This window comes from Eretmochelys imbricata, chromosome 1 (assembly GCF_965152235.1).
Source record: "Eretmochelys imbricata isolate rEreImb1 chromosome 1, rEreImb1.hap1, whole genome shotgun sequence".
NCBI classification, from domain to species: domain Eukaryota; kingdom Metazoa; phylum Chordata; order Testudines; family Cheloniidae; genus Eretmochelys; species Eretmochelys imbricata.
The window spans coordinates 76,946,000-76,968,380 of NC_135572.1; the positions used below are offsets into that span (position 1 = coordinate 76,946,000).

Genomic DNA, 22,381 nt, shown 5'->3' on the forward strand with positions numbered 1-22,381 from the left:
ATCCAGTACTTGCAACCTCAACACCAGAGGGCCCCACCGAACCTGAACTGGCAGCAGCCGATAACCCTACACAAGAGGCTCAGCCGGAGCCTGAATCCCAACATAGTACACCAGCGGAGAGCGGTTCACAGTCAGCAGAAAAAGCTCCATCCCCTATATCGCTTCCAGGGGGACCAAGCCTACGTCCACAATCCAATGAGGAACTGATGTCTCCAGCATCAAGGGAACAGTTCCAGACCGAACAGGAAGCAGATGAAAGCCTGCAGAGAGCTTGGACGGCGGCACGGAGCAACCCACCGCCTCTCAGCTCTTCTAATCGATCCAGATTTGTTGTAGAAAGAGGACTTTTATACAAGGAAACTCTTTCTGGTGGACACCAGGAAGACTGGCATCCTCAGAGACAGTTGGTAGTTCCAACTAAATACCGGGCCAAGCTCTTGACCTTAGCCCATGATCACCCTAGTGGCCAGGCTGGGGTGAACAGGACCAAAGACCGTTTTGGGGGGTCATTCCACTGGGAGGGAATGGGCAAGGGTGTTTCTACCTATGTCCAGTCTTCTGAGGTGTGCCAAAGAGTGGGAAAACCCCAAGACCAGGTCAAAGCCCCTCTCCAGCCATTCCCCATCCTTGAAGTTCCATTTCAGCGAGTAGCTGTGGATATTCTGGGTCCTTTTCCGAAAAAGACACCCAGAGGAAAGCAGTACATACTGACTTTCATGGATTTTGCCACCCGATGGCCGGAAGCAGTAGCTCTAAGCAACACCAGGGCTAAAAGTGTGTGCCAGGCACTAGCAGACATTTTTGCCAGGGTAGGTTGGCCCTCCGACATCCCCACAGATGCAGGGACTAATTTCCTGGCAGGAACTATGAAAAACCTTTGGGAAGCTCATGGGGTAAATCACTTGGTTGCCACTCCTTACCACCATCAGACAAATGGCATGGTGGAGAAGTTTAATGGAACTTTGGGGGCCATGATACGTAAATGAGCACTCCAATGATTGGGACCTAGTGTTGCAGCAGTTGCTCTTTGCCTACAGAGCTGTACCACACCCCAGTTTAGGGTTTTCCCCATTTGAACTTGTATATGGCCGTGAGGTTAAGGGGCCATTGCAGTTGGTGAAGCAGCAACAGGAGGGATTTACACCTTCTCCAGGAACTAACATTCTGGACTTTGTAACCAACCTACAAAACACCCTCTGAACCTCTTTAGCCCTTGCTAGAGAAAACTTACAGGATGCTCAAAAAGAGCAAAAAGCCTGGTATGATAAACTTGCCAGAGAGCGTTCCTTCAAAGTAGGAGACCAGGTCATGGTCTTAAAGGCGCTCCAGGCCCATAAAATGGAAGCATCGTGGGAAGGGCCATTCATGGTCCAGGAGCGCCTGAGAGCTGTTAATTATCTCATAGCATTCCCCACCTCCAACCGAAAGCCTAATGTGTACCATATTAATTCTCTAAAGCCCTTTTATTCCAGAGAATTAAAGGTTTGTCAGTTTACAGCCCAGGGAGGAGACGACGCTGAGTGGCCTGAAGGTGTCTACTACGAAGGGAAATGTGGTGGTGGTGTGGAAGAGGTGAACCTCTCCATGACCCTTGGGCGTATGCAGCGACAGCAGATCCAGGAGCTGTGCACTAGCTACGATCCAATGTTCTCAGCCACCCCAGGACTGACTGAACGGGCATACCACTCCATTGACATAGGCAATGCTCACCCAATTAGGGTCCAACCTTACCGGGTGTCTCCTCAAGCTAAAACTGCTATAGAACGGGAGATCCAGGATATGTTACAGATGGGTGTAATCCGCCCCTCTGAAAGTGCATGGGCATCTCCAGTGGTTCTAGTTCCCAAACCAGATGGGGAAATACGTTTTTGCGTGGACTACCGTAAGCTAAATGCTGTAACTCGCCCAGACAACTATCCAATGCCACGCACAGATGAACTATTAGAGAAACTGGGACGGGCCCAGTTCATCTCTACCTTGGACTTAACAAAGGGGTACTAGCAGGTACCGCTAGATGAATCTGCCAAGGAAAGGTCAGCCTTCATCACACATCTCGGGCTGTATGAATTTAATGTACTCCCTTTCGGGCTGCGAAATGCACCCGCCACTTTCCAAAGACTTGTAGATGGTCTCCTCGCGGGATTAGGAGAATATGCAGTCGCCTACCTTGACGATGTGGCCATATTTTCGGATTCCTGGGCAGACCACCTGGAACATCTACAAAAAGTCCTTGAGCGCATAAGGGAGGCAGGACTAACTGTTAAGGCTAAGAAGTGTCAAATAGGCCTAAACAGAGTTACTTACCTTGGACACCAGGTGGGTCAAGGAACTATCAGCCCCCTACAGGCCAAAGTGGATGCTATCCAAAAGTGGCCTGTCCCAAAGTCAAAGAAACAGGTTCAATCCTTCTGTGGCTTGGCCGGTTATTACAGACGATTTGTACCGCACTACAGCCAAATCGCTGCCCCACTGACAGACCTAACCAAAAAGAAACAGCCAAATGCTGTTCAGTGGACCGGAAAGTGTCAGAAGGCCTTTAACAAGCTTAAAGCGACACTCATGTCTGACCCTGTACTAAGGGCCCCAGACTTTGACAAACCGTTCCTAGTAACCACAGATGCGTCCGAGCGTGGTGTGGGAGCAGTTTTAATGCAGAAAGGACCTGATCAAGAATTCCACCCTGTAGTGTTTCTCAGCAAAAAACTGTCTGAGAGGGAAAGCAACTGGTCAGTCACTGAAAAAGAATGTTATGCCATTGACTACGCTCTGGAAAAGCTACGCCTATATGTTTGGGGACGGCGTTTCCACCTGCAAACCGACCATGCTGCACTAAAGTGGCTTCACACCATCAAGGAAACTAACAAAAAACTTCTTCGGTGGAGTTTAGCTCTCCAAGATTTTGATTTCGACATCCAACACATCTCAGGAGCTTCTAACAAAGTGGCTGATGCACTCTCCCGTGAAAGTTTCCCAGAATCAACTGGTTAAAATCGTCCTTGAGATGTGGAAAATATTGTTAGTCTTTATGTACTCGGTAGTATATTTAGAGATGCATGTTGTCAAGGTTCCTCCCCCACTCTGAACTCTAGGGTACAGATGTGGGGACCTGCATGAAAAACCTCCTAAGCTTATCTTTACCAGCTTAGGTCAAAACTTCCCCAAGGTACAAAATATTCCACCCGTTGTCCTTGGACTGGCCGCTACCACCACCAAACTAATACTGGTTACTGGGGAAGAGCTGTTTGGACGCGTCTTTCCCCACAAAATACTTCCCAAAACCCTGTACCCCACTTCCTGGACAAGGTTTGGTAAAAAGTCTCACCAATTTGCCTAGGTGACTACAGACCCAGACCCTTGGATCTTAAGAACAATGAACAATCCTCCCAACACTTGCACCCCCCCTTTCCTGGGAAATGTTGGATAAAAAGCCTCACCAATTTGCATAGGTGACCACAGACCCAAACCCTTGGATCTTAGAACAATGAAAAAGCATTCAGTTTCTTACAAGAAGACTTTTAATAAAAATAGAAGTAAATAGAAATAAAGAAATCCCCCCGTAAAATCAGGATGGTAGATATCTTACAGGGTAATTAGATTCAAAAACATAGAGAACCCCTCTAGGCAAAACCTTAAGTTACAAAAAAGATACACAGACAGAAATAGTTATTCTATTCAGCACAATTCTTTTCTCAGCCATTTAAAGAAATCATAATTTAACACATACCTAGCTAGATTGCTTACTAGAAGTTCTAAGACTCCATTCCTGGTCTATCCCCGGCCAAGACCCAGTATACAGACAGACACACAGACCTTTTGTTTCTCTCCCTCCTCCCAGCTTTTGAAAGTATCTTGTCTCGTCATTGGTCATTTTGGTCAGGTGCCAGCGAGGTTACCTTTAGCTTCTTCACCCTTTACAGGTGAGAGGAGCTTTCCCCTGGCCAGGAGGGATTTCAAATGGGTTTACCCTTCCCTTTATATTTATGACACATGTGTCTTATTAACTCTGTTTTTCCTAGAGCTCCAGAAAGAAATCCCAGCCAGTGTTTCACCCTAGCTGAGATTTGGGGGGCATGTCATAAATATAAAGGGAAGGGTAAACCCCTTTGAAATTCCTCCTGGCCAGGGGAAATCTCCTCTCACCTGTAAAGGGTTAAGAAGCTAAAGGTAACCTCGCTGGCACCTGACCAAAATGACCAATGAGGAGACAAGATACTTTCAAAAGCTGGGAGGAGGGAGAGAAACAAAGGGGTCTGTGTGTCTGTTTATATGCTGGTTTCTGTCAGGGATAGACCAGGAATGAAGTCTTAGAACTTCTAGTAAGTAATCTAGCTAGGTATGTGTTAGATTATGATTTCTTTAAATGGCTGAGAAAAGAATTGTGCTGAATAGAATAACTATTTCTGTCTGTGTATCTTTTTTGTAACTTAAGGTTTTGCCTAGAGGGGTTCTCTATGTTTTTGAATCTAATTACCCTGTAAGATATCTACCATCCTTATTTTACAGGGGGGATTTCTTCATTTCTATTTACTTCTATTTTTATTAAAAGTCTTCTTGTAAGAAACTGAATGCTTTTTCATTGTTCTCAGATCCAAGGGTTTGGGTCTGTGGTCACCTATGCAAATTGGTGAGGCTTTTCATCCAACATTTCCCAGGAAAGTGGGGGGTGCAAGTGTTGGGAGGATTGTTCATTGTTCTTAAGATCCAAGGGTCTGGGTCTGTAGTCACCTAGGCAAATTGGTGAGGCTTTTTACCAAACCTTGTCCAGGAAGTGGGGTGCAAGGTTTGGGAAGTATTTTGGGGGGAAGGACGCGTCCAAACAGCTCTTCCCCAGTAACCAGTATTAGTTTGGTGGTGGTAGCGGCCAGTCCAAGGACAACGGGGGGAATATTTTGTACCTTGGGGAAGTTTTGACCTAAGCTGGTGAAGATAAGCTTAGGAGGTTTTTCATGCAGGTCCCCACATCTGTACCCTAGAGTTCAGAGTGGGGGAGGAACCTTGACAGGGTATATATCACTTAAAAACTAAGTGTTTAAATAGGTGTCAGATGTACTGGAAATCTGGCCCCAGTGATGAGTTCTGAGTAACTGAAAGCTTGATTCTTAACCTCTTTTGAAAATCTGTTCCTAAGGGCTTATCCAGAAGTTAATGAGAGTTGGTGTTCAGCACTTTGCAGGAATGAGAAGGGCTACCATATCTGAACATTCAAAAAAGAGGACACTCCACCCGGGGTATTTGCACCATTATCTACTAACTCGCGTTTTATTTATGTGTTATTATACACATATTATACACATGCTGTGCGCTACATGTCATCTATATTGAGTATATATAAGCCTCAAAAGTGAAGTTAAATTATTTAAAGTTTACTGTACTTCTTTATACGTAGTGAGTTCTTTCCTTTCACCAGTTCTTCAGTTTTCTTTCTCTTCATGTGCCCATACATACTTTTCTGTAGATGGCATTTTTCTCAGCAGTGGTTGATTGCTCTTTAAGAAGGCATGAAATTCTTTACAAGAAGTTTGTCTGAAGTTGTACTGTACAAGTAGAATTCCTTTCAGTGTCTCAACATTCAAGTTGTTTCTTTCCTTTGTCCACTGGCTTTGCATCAGTGAAAAAATTCGCTCTACATTTGCATCGAAAAGGAATAGCAAAGAAGAACTGTGCAATATTTAACGGTTCTGAATGACACTCAAGGTTTTTGGATTTCTCAAAATATTTGGTCCACTTCTTGTGTGCTAGCAAATAATTACTGAACTCTTCATCACAGTTGCAACTTTCTGTAAACTTCTTCAAGTTGTTGACCTGATCAAAACACTTCACGTCATCAGTTTGCACTCCCTTATGGATCAGGTACTTGATACATGGTTCCACTTCACTCCAATTCGGTGTCTCACTCAGGTAATCCACCTGAAACAAGAGAAGTCTTCTGGGGGTCTAAGCCACTTCTCCAAATATTCTAAGCATCTGCTATACATATTATCTACTTCAGCACAGAATTTGTCACACTCTTCATCAATTCCTTCCATGTGCTTTTGTGCCAGTAGTCTCTTAACTCTCATGGACATAAAGTTGTGAGTCTTGCATTCAAGAAGGATAGTGTGAACCGAGTTCAAACTTTTCAGCACTTCCATGACAGAATTGCTTTCCCTTTTGATTTCTTGAATGTAAGTTTGGAATACACTCATGAGTGAATACATGTGCCAGAGGTAAATCTCACTTAATTCATACTCAAAAAATGTCTTAAGCACTGTGGGTGGTTTGTCCTGTGACAGAAAGAATGACTTCAAGGCAGGAAACATCTGTATCAGCCTTGTTATGCCTGAAAATAATGACAGCCATCGTGTCTTGCTATGAGAAAGCAGCTTTCTGTACTCAAGATCAACAAACTCACAGTACTCCTTCAGCCGCTCAGTTCAGACAGTGTAGATGTGAAAGTACTGGTAAATTTTAAAAATAATGTTCTCAATGTCAACGTTCATTCTTTCTGCTGCACGGTGAACACAGTTATTCAAAATGTGTGCTGGGCAACCCACACCAATTAATGTTCTCTTCTGCAACAACTTCTTTAAGTTTGCAAACACATTCTTTCCATCTTCATCACGCCAGAGTCCTCCAAACATTGTATTGCAGTTGTCACCTGTAAATGCAATACACTTCTTGAACAAATCATTTTTTTCAAGCATTTCTTTTATGTAATAAGCATTCGTGTCGGCAGTCTCATTAGGTGTGTTCTGGACCTCAATCCATTTTGACTGCAAACCGCCATTCTTCCAGTCAAAATACTGAATAATTACAGGGAATATTTTCACTGGACTGTGATTGCTTCCATCTGTAGCAACTCCACAGTAAGCTATGTCATTTTCTTCAAATGTTTTCAGAACAACATCAAAAGAATGTGGTGCAAGCACAGAGATAACATTTGCTTCTGTCTTGGTTCTAGCACTTGAAAATTTCCGTGCTATTTCAGAATCAGGGGAATGTCTTCTTCAACAAGACAGATGTGCAATCCATTGACTTAAAGCTATTATGATGCTTAACAGTGTAAAATGCAAAAGAAACCCTCTACTGCAGTCACAGCATCGTCTGATTTGCTGCATGGTTTTACAAAATAATCTGTCAATTTTGTTGATCAGTCTCTCCTCGAACTGCTTTTTTTCTGCTTGTCTGAGTCCACATGAGTTTATAAATCATTAGCGCCTTTATTTTTCACAGAGATGTGTACCAGGTCTACATACCAAGCACTCAGCTTCCCATTCTTCTCTACCACTTCTAAAACACGGGAATTTCGTCTTTAGTTCTGCAGTGAATTTACACTTTCGTTTTGGCATTGTGTTTGGGAGTAGTAAAATAAAATCTCAAATAAAGAGCTCTTGAGGAAACACTACTGTGCACGGTACGAACTCAGAAAAGCCACTGAAATTGTCGGCGTTGCACTATCACCACTATGGAAAAATGATCATACCTGTCTGGAACCACAGGGCTAGGCACCAACTTTCCCTGGTGCTGGTGGGTGCTCGCGCCCCCCCCCACCTCTGGCCCTGCCCCAATTCCACCCCTTCCCCACCCCTTCCACACCCCCATTCTAACCCCTTCCTCAAAGTCCCTGCCCCAACTCTGCCCCCTCTCTGTCCCATTGGATCCCTTCCCCAAATCCCTGCACTGGCCCTGCCTCCTCCCCTGAGTGCACCGCATTCCCCCTCCTCCCCCTCCCTCCCAGCCATGCAAAACAACTGTTTTGCGGCACAAGCACTGGGAGCTAGGGGGGAAAAGTGGGCACTCTCTCGAGTGATCAACATTCACTCTCTTTCTTGAATGATCAACTCTTCTTTGGGGAAAAATAATAACGGCAAAATCCTGAACGTTTTTAGATATTTAAAAATTCCTCCCGAACGGCAATTTAATAACCAAAAAGCCGGACATGTCCGGGAAAATACGGATGTAACCTTATAGGTCTTCTACTTACACTGGTTAAAACAAATAAAATAATAAAATTCAATAAATTATTTGACCTATAGAGTAAGACGATAATCATGATGAGGCTCATGAGAACAGCTCTATAGCAATAATAAATAATATTATTATTAATATATATATGTGTATATATATATATATGTGTGTGTGTATATATATATAATATCCAGCAGGATAAATTATCTCCACCACTGGATTCCCCAGTTCATCCCATCTTTGATGTGCTTGATTTTCCGACTGTAAGATCTTAGGAGCAGGGCTATCTATTATGCCCATTGAATAGCTTGGAGTATAATATTTGAGCTAAACAGCTGATCAGAAATAATAGCAATAGTCATATAAAATAACTGTAGTAATAAAAGTAACCACAATAGATCATAATAACACTATGCTGCTTACAGCATGTAGTCTGTAAACAACTGGAAAATCATTTATTTTAACATGAGGTGATATATCGTTAGTTACAAAGAGCATACAAACAAATGACCTATCAATGTCCAGCATCTTTTACTTACTCTCAAGGACAAACATTAAAAAGGAATAAAAATGTCACAACCATACTTTTCTGCAGGTATTCTCTTTGGGCTTGATTCTCTGCCCATTGATTCTTTTTCTTCCCCTGAGGGAAACAGTTGCCCTTGACTTCAATGGAGCAGTATCAGACTCTGAGATACATATTTTTTTCTTTGACAGCAGTAATCTTTGTCTTGGGACCATTTTACCTTGACCTCCTATTTATATGGAAGTTAATCCTTCATTGTGCAAAACTAATCAGTCACAGTCTCTCTGTATTTAAAAAGGAGCCTGTGGAAAGCTTTAGAATTTCTCCCGTCTCTGAATTTCTGCAAAGTTTGGTTAATTTCCCATTTACATCCAAATCATTATTTTGTTTCCCAGTATAAATGCAAAAGATTTAGCATGGCTTCAAATTTACCATTTGCACATTGTATTTTTATTATTATGGACTTTATTAGTGCTTTTTGGAGCTTATCTGCATTAGAATAGAATATCCTTTGATTTTAATTCAATTTTAAAATTAGAAAAACATGATCCATGTGCAAATAAAACTGGGGTATGGGTGTTTCTCCTGTTCCCTCATGACTCTTGATGGCCTCTGATTATTTACAGGATTGCAAACTTTTCATTTTGGACCATGTATGTAACTTTTTATGTTTGAGGAATGTATGTGTTTACAAAGTGGATCACATGGTATGTGTTTCCTTTCAAAAATCTTTATTCATTTTAAAGGCTGGGAAAAATCTCAGTGACATTGCTTACCGAACTCATTTACTGGGGTATCATATTAGTAAGAGCCAGGGAAATGGTCATTCCTTTTTCAAGCACTGACTGGTAGGGGACACAAAGAAGAAACAAAGGAATCAATCCTGAACTGTTTGATATATGTCAATTACAGTAGAAATGTTTGCTCAATAAGGACTGCCTCAATGATTTATGCTCCAAGCTATACCAGTATTGTGACCAGAGATGAACTTAAATGATAACCCATCTCAACCCCTCCCAAACTTGGGAACTTTGGAACTTCATTTAGTCCTATCTTTAAACGTTGAGGAAGACAGGGAATCCTAAAATCCCTCTCAATATAAAAATGGATAGAAGCTACAAAGTAGACTCTAAAATTGAAAAGTGTTAAGGAAAGTCATGGTTGGTTAGTTTGGAAGTATTTACTTCAATTACATTGTTGCAAAGCTCCAATAACTAATCAAAGAGAACCATTTTAAAATTTAGTTTGAGAAGAAAACTTCAAAATATTAGATTGCCTTTGATCTGAGGGAATATGGCTTGTAAAAACAGTTTAACAAATGAAGTAGAGGCATGATTAATGGGGTTTCACCTCTCAAAATGGTTTAAACAGATATATCAAAGGATAGAACCTGGCTCATGTTAAGACCCCTTTGTGCCACTTCAGTGTACCTAAAAGAGAAGCTGAGAATTACTCTGGCATATGGGACATGACATAGGTATGAGGGGACCTGTCAAAGTAATTTACAGCAACCCCAAGCCTACTGTAAGTTATGGCTGAGGCTAAACCAAGTACTTACGTGGCCCTAGGATTGGAGTGAGGATTAGGAAGCAACTATCCACCTTTGTCACATCCTCAGGCATGCCAAGAGATACTCTGGTGCAGCTAAGAAAGGAGCACCAACTTTCTGATGGTTGGGCTATAGGACCAAGACAGTTTATTAATGGATATCCCAGTGTGCAACGTTTGGGGTAATATTTCCTTCGTTTAGTAATGCAGTATTAGAATCAAGCGGATTAAATATACAAGAAGCTGGACAAAGAAGGAAAAAAAAACCATTTTTTTTCTGAAAAGAATTGTCCTGGCATCTAAGAAATATTTATTGATATTTTGCAAGCAATTCAGAGAGTGATTTCCCGTGGATAGAAGGTTGGCACAGCTCATATGACTTTGGCCAAGGTTTAGTTCCTTTTGGTAGAAATAATTTCCTCTTGACAAGGAGTCCTGTTCAAAGCTCCATTGTTAAATGGGGAGAATACACACCTACCCTAGGATCAGTTAATGTATGAGGACTCCATTAACTGGAAAAGTCCACTTCAATATCAGCTCAAGAGCTGTCAGACACAATGCCCAACACCATCTCTATAAACAAATAATTTCCTATAGTGTTACAGTCAGAACATTTATTTACCCCCTTACTTGTAAACAAACATACCTGGTGAGTCTGTCTTATTTCTCAAAAGATTGTTATCGAACTCACAAAATGGTTTTGTGCTAGGCAGTGCTGTTATTTTAGTGATATTTATCTCTTCTGTCATATCAATCATTTTAGATGATAGCACTGTTCCTACTCATTCTGGCTCAAGATTCATTGATTGTACGATTTTCTGTCTAAAACATTTTAAAATACATGTGTCTCCCTGAAAACTCTACAGCTAAGAAAGAAAATGTTCAAGGAACATACCCTCTTCTCTGCAGCAAGGGGCTGATCAATTGTCCTTTTGAGGAGTGAGAGTTTAATCAAAAGCTAGAGTTAATAAATACTCCATTTATAAAACATCAATGGTTTTGATCCTGTCATGAAAAGAAATGGAAATATCTGGGATATAGCAGAGTAATAATGGAGACTAAAATAATGTGTTACCAATGAATCAGAATTTGTTTGATAAGAGTTTTCATTCTGACTAGTTATGAGCTAATTCTGCAATCCTTCCTTAAGCTTTACTGAGACAAAAACGTTCATTGAGACCAGTAGGTTTTTTGCTTGAGAAAAGATAACTATTGTAGTAGTTGTTCCAGTGTCTCTCATTATGGCCCCAACATTAACCTGTCTGCCTCTGTTTCCCCATGTTGTGAGAATTAGTCAATATGCATAAAGCTCTTGAAAATGAAGCCACTCTAACACTGCCTTTCTCCTCTTTCTAGTTTGGCAGGTAATCTGAGCCCCCCTACTGTAAATTGATTTGTGAAAGCAGGCAATTTTTTGATACAGGAAAGCATCATAGTACTTCAGCAGCAGGGAAAATATGTATAACATTCAGTAAAATATTCTTCATTTGTATGTCCTGAGAAATACAGTAGGCAGAAAGCGTACAACACAATACTCTCTCTCTCTCTCTCTCTCTCTCTCTCTCGCTCTCTCATGTGCCTGTGTATGAATTGGCCAGCCTGTGTGGCAGGGTTTCTCTAGGTGCACATGGACTAAAGAAAAGAAAGATCAAAGAAACTGGTTTTTGAATATAAGTGTAATCATTTCAAGACCAAACAAATAAGAAACAAAACTAACACACACACACTTATTCTGATAAAAATATAATTGCTGCAGACACATTTTCTGATTTTCCCAGTTCTAGTGAAATCTGGAGGTATTATTTTTCCTTTAAAATCATAATTACAGCATATTTATTTTAATGGTTTACTTGGTAAAATAATGCAGCTTTGAGCAAGTTTCTCAATGTTTACTGAAATATAAAAATTAGCAGAGCTTTGCAATTATATGGATGACTTGGAAAATGCCGTGTGTGATCATTTAGTCTGTGACCTTCACAGGGAATGAATCCATCTCAATCTACTCAATAATGAAAAACTTAACACAAGTTGATCTAGCAGTTCAAAAGATATTTGACATCACCCCAAATAGAGAAAGTGTTGGGAAATTTATGAAGATCCCAAACTAGAGAAACAGAAATATAAAACAGTAGCCAAGACGGTAGGGCACATCCATTCACAGAACATGGTAGCTATTTCAGGCCTGCTGTAGGAGCTAGATGTAAATGAGACAAGTATTATATATCTATATTACTACTTCAGATTATAACTGTGAAAGTGAATCTGTAGAAATTTCGATCAAAGTTCACAAAGATATAGTGATTAAGGAATAGAATTGGAAATCAGGAGATCTGCATCCAAATTCCTAGCTTTGTCACAGACCTCATCTGTAACTTTTAAAGGGTCAGTCACCAAAGGCTGGGATTTCCAAGATCCCTCACCTTCCATTTAGGCACCATATTACATAAGTAGGTTTTCAAGAGTTCAGCAAATTAGAGTCAAGCGCTTGAAAATTTGGCCAAAAATGTTACAATAGGAGTTGCTGGATTTTGTACTCTTTTGAACATTTGGCCCCAGTTGTAGGTGCTGAGAATCTGAAATACTAGCCCTTAATCTGTATGACCCTTTACTTTCCCATAAGTAAAATGGTTCTATTTCCTTTCACCCACCCTTTGCCTGTTCTCGCTATTTAATGTGTTAGCTCTTTGGAGCAGGGATTGTCTTTGGCTTTGTGTTTTACAGTGCCTAGCACAATGCAGCCTGAATCTCAGTTGGGGTCTTTGTACGCTAATGCAATAAAATTAATATATCAAGTAGACTATTTAACTCTCTGTAACTGATTGCTGTTGATCGCTGAAGACCTTTATTATTTAGAAGTAACTGTGGTAGTCCAAATGTATAGTCTCTTCTAAAGAAACATACGGATGTTTTCAAGAGCATACTCCTTCCCACTCCCATCTGTAAGCAGCATATCTTTTTTTGGCCTGACCAACAAACAGCACACCCCTTACTTGATGAGGCTGGGGGAGGCATTTCCCAGACATGGGCTCTCCCACACCGTTCCTTCTGGGAACAGTACATTCTCCCTATAATCTGACCAAATGTCCACACCCCCCACTGAGATGGGGGGAGGGTACTTAAAACAACCCAGGGAGGCTATTTATTATATGCTTGGCTTGGTGTGTCATGTAAAGAGTGTCACACACTTTCAATGTCTTGTTTAAATTACTAGATATCTGTATTTTGTCCAGTGAGTGACAAACCTCAGAGCTTTGATTTAGTGATAGGGCCAGAAAAAGTTGGAATGTTGTGAAATTTATCAATTTTTTTTTTACTCATTTCAGGTATAATCTTCCCTCTTCCTTCTTTGTGTCCTCACCTTTTTTCTTCTCAGCTCATTCCTATTTTTCCTACCTCTTGGGAAGTACAGTCCACTCTGTAGTTAGTCCACCGTGAACTTAATCTAGTGACTGTTCCCCCATATTGTTTTTTTCTCCCACAGCAGACCCCATGTCTTTGCTAATATCATGACAAAGGTGTTGGTAGGTAATCTGCTAAATAATTTGTGTTCTTTATATCCTATGTACACTTGGAACCAGAGCTGGAGAACCAGCAATATAAGAATCTAAAGGGACTTCATTATCCATTTTAGCATGTACCTAAAAGAGAACTGAGGAAAAACTCTTTCCATTAATGGTAGGAGCTGAATGGTGGAGTGGTGCAGCAGAGGTAGAGTAGTGTCAACTGTGTGTAGAATAACTGTGTATAGAATAAACAGAAGAATATAGAAGAAACAGCTTGCTCATGCAAGGTGGTATGGTGAGGGATGAGGAGAACTGCTTGATGGCACCCAATTTGCAAGTACTTTGAAAAAGGACACCACTGACTGTTGAAATATATATACACTACAAAACATGGGCTAGCCAGCTGGGGGCCTGACTGTGTCACTCCTGCCCACCTGAAGACAGACCATGCTCCCTTGGGATTGCGGTGTACCAATGAGTGTGGTAGATAGACACCCCTTTGAGCTATCTCAAAATCTAGATAGGAAGTCTCCTCTGTTTATGCATAAGTGTTCTAGGAGAGGAGAGAAGATGCCCCTTTACCTCCTCTCCCCATTCTAATACATCTTTAAGTAATTTTAGGATTTTTACATCACTTTAAAATTCCCATGTATTTATCTGACTTTCATCCCCTCTTAAATGCAGGGCTTGAATGGTCTTTAGCTGGCTAGATGTAACACACCAAGTTAAATCCTACTTAGGAACTGATCATTTTTGAGATTCTAAAAAACAAATAAAGAAACCCCCCCAATGCACATTGTACTATACATCCACTGAGCTCTATGGGAGCTCTATGTAGGAAATGTGGATTTGTGTGCAAAAGCAGAAGAGATCAAGCTAGAGACCTGAATTAGTAATGAGTCCTAATTATTCTGCTAAGAGTAAATGACACAGATTCTTTATTATGTGATGCATGAGAGGCAGAAAAATAGAACTCCTGGAGAAGGCTGTAATCAACCATACAATCAGCAAAGGTAGGTGGAGATATGAATGTGATATGTTGATAATTTTCTTGGGCCAAATATTGAATCACCATTAAGGAGTTGGTGGTATTATTAACCTCATGACTTTGTGACGTCAATTAGCAATGAATGTGTCATAACATAAAATGACTAACCCCAAACAAAGTTAGGTCAGCATGAAATTAATCATTAGCAAAACTACAGCCCAAACAATGAATGTGATTGCATTATATTACTTGGAAAATTGTTGTCAACAAAAGTTTGAGGATGTTAATTAGGAAATGCATGAGTAGAAATACTAAAGATTCAGAAATGTACTAGCTGCACAATGAGATTTATTCCATTAAAGCTATTTCCAGTTACAGTGATTCAACATTGGTCTAAATATCGTGGGTGAGATCCTGGCCCCATTGAAATAAATGGAAATTTTGCCAATGACATTAATGGGGCCAGGATTTCACTGGTGAAATCTAGGGCCAGATGCTCTTCTACAGATCAGCTCACAGAGGGAAGCAAAAGCTTTTTGGAAACTGGGTGGGAGATCTGCAAGATGCGGAAACAGGGGCTGTAGTACACAGTCTCACCCTCCCTTGAGCATGAAGAAACCAGTCCTCAGTCAGGGCAATTGTGGCTTTGCAGGTTACAAGGCAGCACAGGAATTGAAGAGGGTAGAGTTAGGGAGCAGTGATTCTCCTGGGTTTGCATCACTCCTAATGTAGAGAATTTCCAGGAGGAAATCTATATGGAAATTAATACTGCTGCAAATACGACCATCTAAGGGACACATTCTGCCATGGAAGACGCAGAAAGCTGTATGCATAGGACTGCCCTTCATGAAAGGTGCCCAGGTCTCTAGGAATTCAAGAAAGCTCTGAGGAATTTCTGGGCCACACTATCCCCTCTCCTCTCCCCACCCCATATAACTTCAGGAACCCACCCTCAAAGAAGACAGAATCAGAAGGGAATTCTATAAGGAAATCTTTACAGAATTCCCAGCTCACTTTTCCCCAATGCACCAGTTATGTTTTGTTTTGTTTTAAGAAGGAGCAATTGGCCTCTCTACTAAATAGCTCTCCCTTCCAAATCAATAAAGGATTCAGCAGCTTTACACAGATGAATCCTGTACTCCCACACCAATTCAAAAGATTTATATGGAATATCCTGTTACTTGTTTGCCAGGAACATTAGGCCAAGTGGTATCATTCTATAGGAATAACTTTTATTTTACAGATAATAGTTTATAAATTAATGGAAAGACTCCAAAACAAAAAGTAAAGCTGCAGTCAGCAAAAGGTGTTTTCGTCAAGGGATAAGAAAATAAAGAAAATAAACAAGAAAGGAAAATAAACAAATCTGTAATATTTGGAGTGTCCACACTCCAATCCATAAGCAGAAAAGTTAACAGAAAACTCCACAGTCAGGGTTTCAGGCCATTCCTTTAATTCTGAGTACAGCACAATACTTTCCCAAAGTCATTCTCTCTTCTTTGACTCTCAGGCAGCCACTTACACCCCTTCACCTGACCACCTGTGCAAGGGACTTGCGGAGGAGAAGCTTACTTCAAGTTAACCCTTTGTCCCCAGGATCCAAGAGAGCACTTCTGCACCTTATCACACACTTATTATAGGTGGCACGGTTAGTGATATCTATTGTTAAGGTTGTTCAATACTTTCCATTAGTTCCTTTTCACCATTTTCAGTTGCTTATAACTTTCCAAACTTAAAGCATTAGAGCTGAAATTCCCCCTATTCCCCTCATCACACTCACACATAAAAAATAGCTGAAAATTTGCACCAAGAAAATAATCAAATTTGTGGAAACCTAGTACTAAATGAATCCAACTAATGTCAATCTCATAGAACAGAATAAACCTAGCCAAATATACACAAAACCCCAACTGATTTAAATCAATAACTAAACCCTTGCTCACAAAACAGTGATTTGTTAGAGTACGCAAAAATACATTTGCAAAATAAGAGTGGAGTAGACAGATAATGGAGAAATGATTTTTTTGTAATGCATCATTATGTTCTACTTTTATGATTCTTTCAGCAAAATTAATGGGATGTAGAATCTACACTGAATTCAATGTACTGCAACCAAACATCAGAGAAAAGAATTGCTCACAGCCAGTCTGATCATGAGTGTTCTTATGATTTAGGCAAATACAAACTCACAGATTTATGTTGGACAGCATCTTTAGGTGAAAAACATGAGTGGGAAATAATAAATTCAAATATAAAAAGATTAGGCTAATCACAGCAGTCAAAGGCTCAAACTGGGATGTGAAAGGGACAAAGGTGGATGCCAAATGATAATGCTTTTGGGACTAATTTATGATATCTATTATGAGGAAGTGAAAGGATGTGGCATTGGATTGGGACTCAGGAAATCTGGGTTCAATTCCATGCTTCTGTCACAGGCTTCTTGTGTGACTTTAGGCAAGTCATTTTGTCTTTGTGCCACAGTTTCCCATCCCATGTATAAAATGAGGCTAGTAACAATGCATCCATGTAGTCTATTTTGGTTGCACATTCCTTGGGGTTATTACGTGTGTATTGTGCAGTGCCAAGCATATAAGCTTCTGATCTTAGTCTGGGTCTTCAGGCAGTACTTCAATATAAATAATAATGGATTGCTGCTTCTCTGTCAGGAGAACAGGGTAGAAAACAGTTGACATCAATAGGGAATATTATTCACCTACAACGCTCTTGATGGCTCCTTAATTCTTCTTCAAGCAAAACAAATCCTCAAAAGAAAGTCCAAACACAAAGGTCTATCTTTTTCTCATCCCCAGGGGAATGAAAGGTGATTTGAAAAGAAAGTTAAAAAGTAGTTTTACTCTTAAAAGTTAAAATTAAAAGATTCCTCATTTTTCTTTATTTATCTGTCATCAATAATAGTCTGTGATATTTGATATAAACAACACCAGCAGGTGCAACTGTAAAGTTCTCTAAAACACATCTTTGAGTATGAAGTTATCAATAAAGGGCAGAGGTTTTTCTCCTGAGTTCTGGAAGACAGTTACTGTGTGTGGGTGTTGGTTCCTGTGGTGTGCTGAAGTCATTACTGGTGACAGTCAGATTGGTAAACCTCTGTGATGTTCTACAATTGTCAATCAGCATATCCTGTTAGCAGCTGTGTATTTTCACTTATGCAGCACAATATTTATTATTGATGCCCCATTAAAGACACACATAATTAAAGGTCAAGTCTTTTTTTGAAAATGTGAAATACATAGTTGTTTAACAAGTGCAATGCAGAATGAATAGTTTCCAAAATATGGTTCAGATATCAGGAATAATTTTTAAATGGCCATTTTAAAAGCTGTAATATAACAGAAAGGTCTATTAGACTTTCATTTGCAGTTGTATCATACAATTGTTTGGAAATACATAAATCTCTTTGACATACATAGTCTCTAATAATAAAATCTTTCAGTGGAAAATGTATTGTCTTAATCTTTTTACTTTTATTGTCCCCATCAGCATAATATTTGTTCTGTTATGAAATGTGTATGTTCAGTGTTCTTGGATCATCTGTATTTCAAATAATATAGACTTCTTTAACAGCAAATTAATAAATAGCTAATGTGGACGGGAAGGCAAATACATAGTAACTCACTGAAAAGTACAGAGAAAGGCAACAAAAATGATCCATTCAAGCATAGATCAGAAAGACTGGAACTGTTCAGTTAGAAAAGGGATGACTAAATGGGGATTTGATGGAGATCTATACAATCATGAATGACATGGAGAAAGTGAATTGGGAAGTATTATTTAGACCTTCACATAACACAAGAACTAGGGGTCACACAATGAAATTAATAAGCAGGTTTAAAAACAAAATAAATCGAAGGAAGTACTTCTTCACACAATACACAGTCTATCTGTGGAACTTGTTGCCATGTGATGTTGTAAAGGCCAAAAGTATAATTGAGTTAAAAAAAGAATTAGATACATTTATGGAGAATAGGTCCATCAATGGGTATTAACCAAAATGGTCAGGAACACAATCACATGCTCCAGGTATCCCTAAACCTCCAACTGCCAGAGGCTGAGAATGGACAGCAGGGGATGGATCACTCAAAATCGCCAAGTTCTGGTCATTCCCTCTGGAGCACCTGGCATTGGCCACTGTCAGAAGACAGGATCCTGAGCTAGATGGACCATTGGTCTGACCCAGTATGGCCATTTTTATGTTATTTGATGTCAATCAGGATATTGGTGTGTTCATATGCATGCTATTTTCACAGTCTTGAGAAAACTTGCCAAATGGAGAAATTGGATGTGATTCTCTCGTGTTGCCAGGCAATTCTCTCATGTTTCTGGAGAAGGTTTCAGAGGATTGAAATAATCTAAAATGGTCCCACGAGCCTCTCATAGTTAATACTCACGCCATAATAGCAACTTTCTGCTTCCTCCCTGATGATTGGGCAAAACCCATAGATGGCATTTTTACCCAGGTATTTCACCAGTAACATTATAAGTAGGGCCCTACCAAATTCACGGTTCATTTTGGTCAATTTCATGGTCATTGGATTTTAAAAATCATAAATTTCATGATTTCAGCTCTTTAAATTTGAAATTTCATGGTGTTGTAATTGTAGGTGTCCTGACTAAAAAAGGAGTTGTGACCAGGGGGTGGGTCTTGGGGGGGGAGGGGTGGTACTGCTATCCTTACTTCTGCACTGCTGCCTGCCCTCAGTCAGCAGCCGCCAGACTCCGGAATCCAGCTCTTAAGGCAGCAGTGCAAAAATAAGGGTGGCAATACCGTGACCCTCCTAAAATAACCGTGTGACTCCCCTGCACTCGTTTTTGGGTCAGGACCCTCAATTTGAGAAATGCTGGTTTCTTCTGTGAAATCTGTATAGTATCGGGTAAAAGCACACAAGAGACCAGCTTTCACAGGGAGCCGGGGGAGATCAGATTTCACAGTCCGTGATGAGTTTTTCAGGGCTGTGAATTTAGCAGGACCCTAACTATAAGGAGAAAGAGATTAATAGATTCATAGATATTAAGGTCAGAAGGGACCATTATGATCATCTAGTCTGACCTCCATTATGATCATCTAGTCTGACCTCCGAGATCATCTGCCTCAAATGAAAGATGCTACTGTGTTGAGTGCAACTTCTGAAGAGTGATCAGAATCTGAACAAGGGTGAGGGCTCTGATCCAGTAAAGATTCTTTTTGGAAAATTGCTCTCAGTTGGATTCATTAAGCTCAGCCAAACACAATGATCTGTCAGGCCACAGCACGAGCCAGAGAGATTTTGACTCTACACCAAGCTCTCCTTGGCTGGACTTGTAAATAAGAGCTAGTCAACTCAAGAGAGTGGAACCCTGCATTGGTAGCAGAGAAGCTTGGTAATATGTTTCACAATAAACTTCTGCAGGCAAAAGATAAACTGGGGACTCCCTGCTGAAGCTACCAGTCAGCATAATAAAGTTCTGCTTTGTGATAGGTGTATGATTTTGTCACTCAAGTGAAGAATAGTTGCTCACTGGTTCAGACTGGTGTAGGAGGCTATGACAAGAAACTATCCACATTAGAAGATAATGTATGCTATGTCAGAACGTTAAGAATTTAGGAGGTCAGGAAGTGATCAGAGAGTCACTGATTTATTTTGGGGCGTTTGGATAATTCCCCTATACTTCTTTTATAGTAGCCTCATTTAGACAGAAATGTAAGTGGGTAGTGACTTTATTTTTAAGTGTGATTCATGGTACCATTATATTATGATTCAAGAAGACAATCAAACGGTATTACATTAGCAGTTTGTACTATAAGTTTTAAAGGAGTTCAATTATGTTTTTAAAATTGGATTAAACTGTAGGAAGGGAAACCCCAGTTTTCAAATATAAATGGATCCTTGTTTGATAGCCAAAGCTTTGTCTCTATAATATCTGACACTACTGCTACCAACAGACTGAATTATGGCTACAATGTTCGCTAGTGTAGATGCAAAGAAATGTGCAAATTTGTTAAAAATGGCAAAATGGAGGAAAGGGTGATAATTGGGTGTGAACCTTTTAAACACTTGATGTTTTCTTACATAGTTTATTCCTAAGAGAAGGTGAGTGAGATGTATAAAATATAACCAAAGCACAAACCAATCCTGAGTTTCTTTGATGTTTCAAGTTCTTGATGTATCAGTTATTCAAAAATATTCACCAAATACTTTAGATGAACCATTTTCAGACTAAGAGATGCTTGTGAACTGTTCACGTCAACTATTCTTTATTTGTTTTATTTATGGTGCATACTGGTAGCAAATTCTGCAATTTAGTTTTTGCTTCCTGACTGGAGGACTGAAAGTTTGTAAATAGGCAAACAACTAACCATAAACAGTAAATAACATAAAGAACTATTCAACCAGCTCTTATTAGTGTCCTACATTTGCTGGATCAAGAAAGAAACAAAAGCAAAGAGGGGGCAGACCCTACAGGTGGTGCTTAGAATGTGAGCACATTGAGAGACCTCCACAAATGGCAAGTTTAGTGCACACAGTGAGAGGCAGTTTTACCTTTGGTTCACTTGCTAGAGCTGCAGCTTTCAGACCATAAAGGTCATGTGGTTTAATTTTTGACTGCCATAATATGCAGAATGCATATAAAGAAATTCCAGCTACTAGGGAAATGACAGCAGTACCTGGGTAAGTTGACTCTGCTGAATAGAGCTAGCACCCACAACACATATATCAGATTAGTGAACTCACAATGTGTCCTGGCCAGCACTTTGAAAATGTTCCCCTGTACCTCCTGGAATTATTATATACACAGTTTGACTTCAGCTCTATGTTCTCAGATCTTTAATGTAAATCATGAACTTATTACTTAAAGAAAAATTGAGACAATATATTTTAATTTGCTATTTATCAACGTAACATACAGAGAGCTGATGTACATATGGCAACAACCCTATGTCTATATTTACTTCCAATGATGCCCTCAAATGTAATACACCAAAAGATATTTACCATTGTGCAACAGTTACTCATCCTTTAGAAAAGTGTGTTTTAAACAGAACAAGAATACCCTACTCACTTGCCATTTAATGCTGCCACTCCAACAGTGCTTCTGGCAATTGACATACTTGCCACAAATGTCCACTGCTGACTTTGTGGATCCCACCTCTCAACCGTGTTCAAATAACTCCAGCCATCATGGCCACCCACTGCATAAATAGGCCCTTCAAGTACTGTAACACCTAAAATAGAAGAGAGAGTGAGAAAAGATAAACATAGATAGATTATCTTACACTACATTCTTAAATAAATATTTACCATCACAAAGGTACCAAGTAAATATTAATATGCCCATATACTCCTGGTTGAATAAGATGCATAGCAATCATCTCCTCCCACTCATACTTTGTGTTGTTTTACATATTATCTTGCAAATGGACTGAGTCCTTAACATGTCCTCAAAATAAAATAAAATCTAGAGTGGGTCAGAAAATGGGTTTATTTTTCCTATGGAAAATGTCTACTTTTATTGAAGATGTTTTTTCATGAAAAGCTGAATTTTTCTGTGGAAAGCAGACACTTTTTAATATGAAAATAATTTAATCAAAACTCCAGTTTTTCACTGACTAACAGTTTTGATGGAAAAATTTAAACCAGCCCTGAGTTAGTGTTCAACATCATCCCTTTCCTGAGGATTGAATAGATTGGTAACTCCAAAGCAATAACACAACAAACTTCAGCCTAAGTTTCCTCACCAGTATTGCTTGTTCCTAGGGTTTTCCTCTGGGATCTCCTCTATCCTAGCTCCCCAATTTCACCTGGTCCAAAGAGACTCTGGTAACATTTCCACATTGTGGCTTGGCCCAGATGCCAGCATGACTCAGCAGCA

The 22,381-nt window shown here is 39.9% G+C and overlaps 1 protein-coding gene across 2 annotated transcripts in view; it reads right to left on the reverse strand.

Moving 5' to 3' along the window:
• Positions 1-22,381, reverse strand: part of KLHL1 (kelch like family member 1) — a 456,335-nt gene that overhangs the window by 22,524 nt on the left and 411,430 nt on the right. For both annotated transcript variants that reach the window (XM_077806888.1, XM_077806880.1), the window contains one exon: positions 21,572-21,734. In XM_077806888.1, coding sequence (XP_077663014.1) covers positions 21,572-21,734 — 163 coding nt within the window. The remainder of the gene's footprint in view (positions 1-21,571; positions 21,735-22,381) is intronic.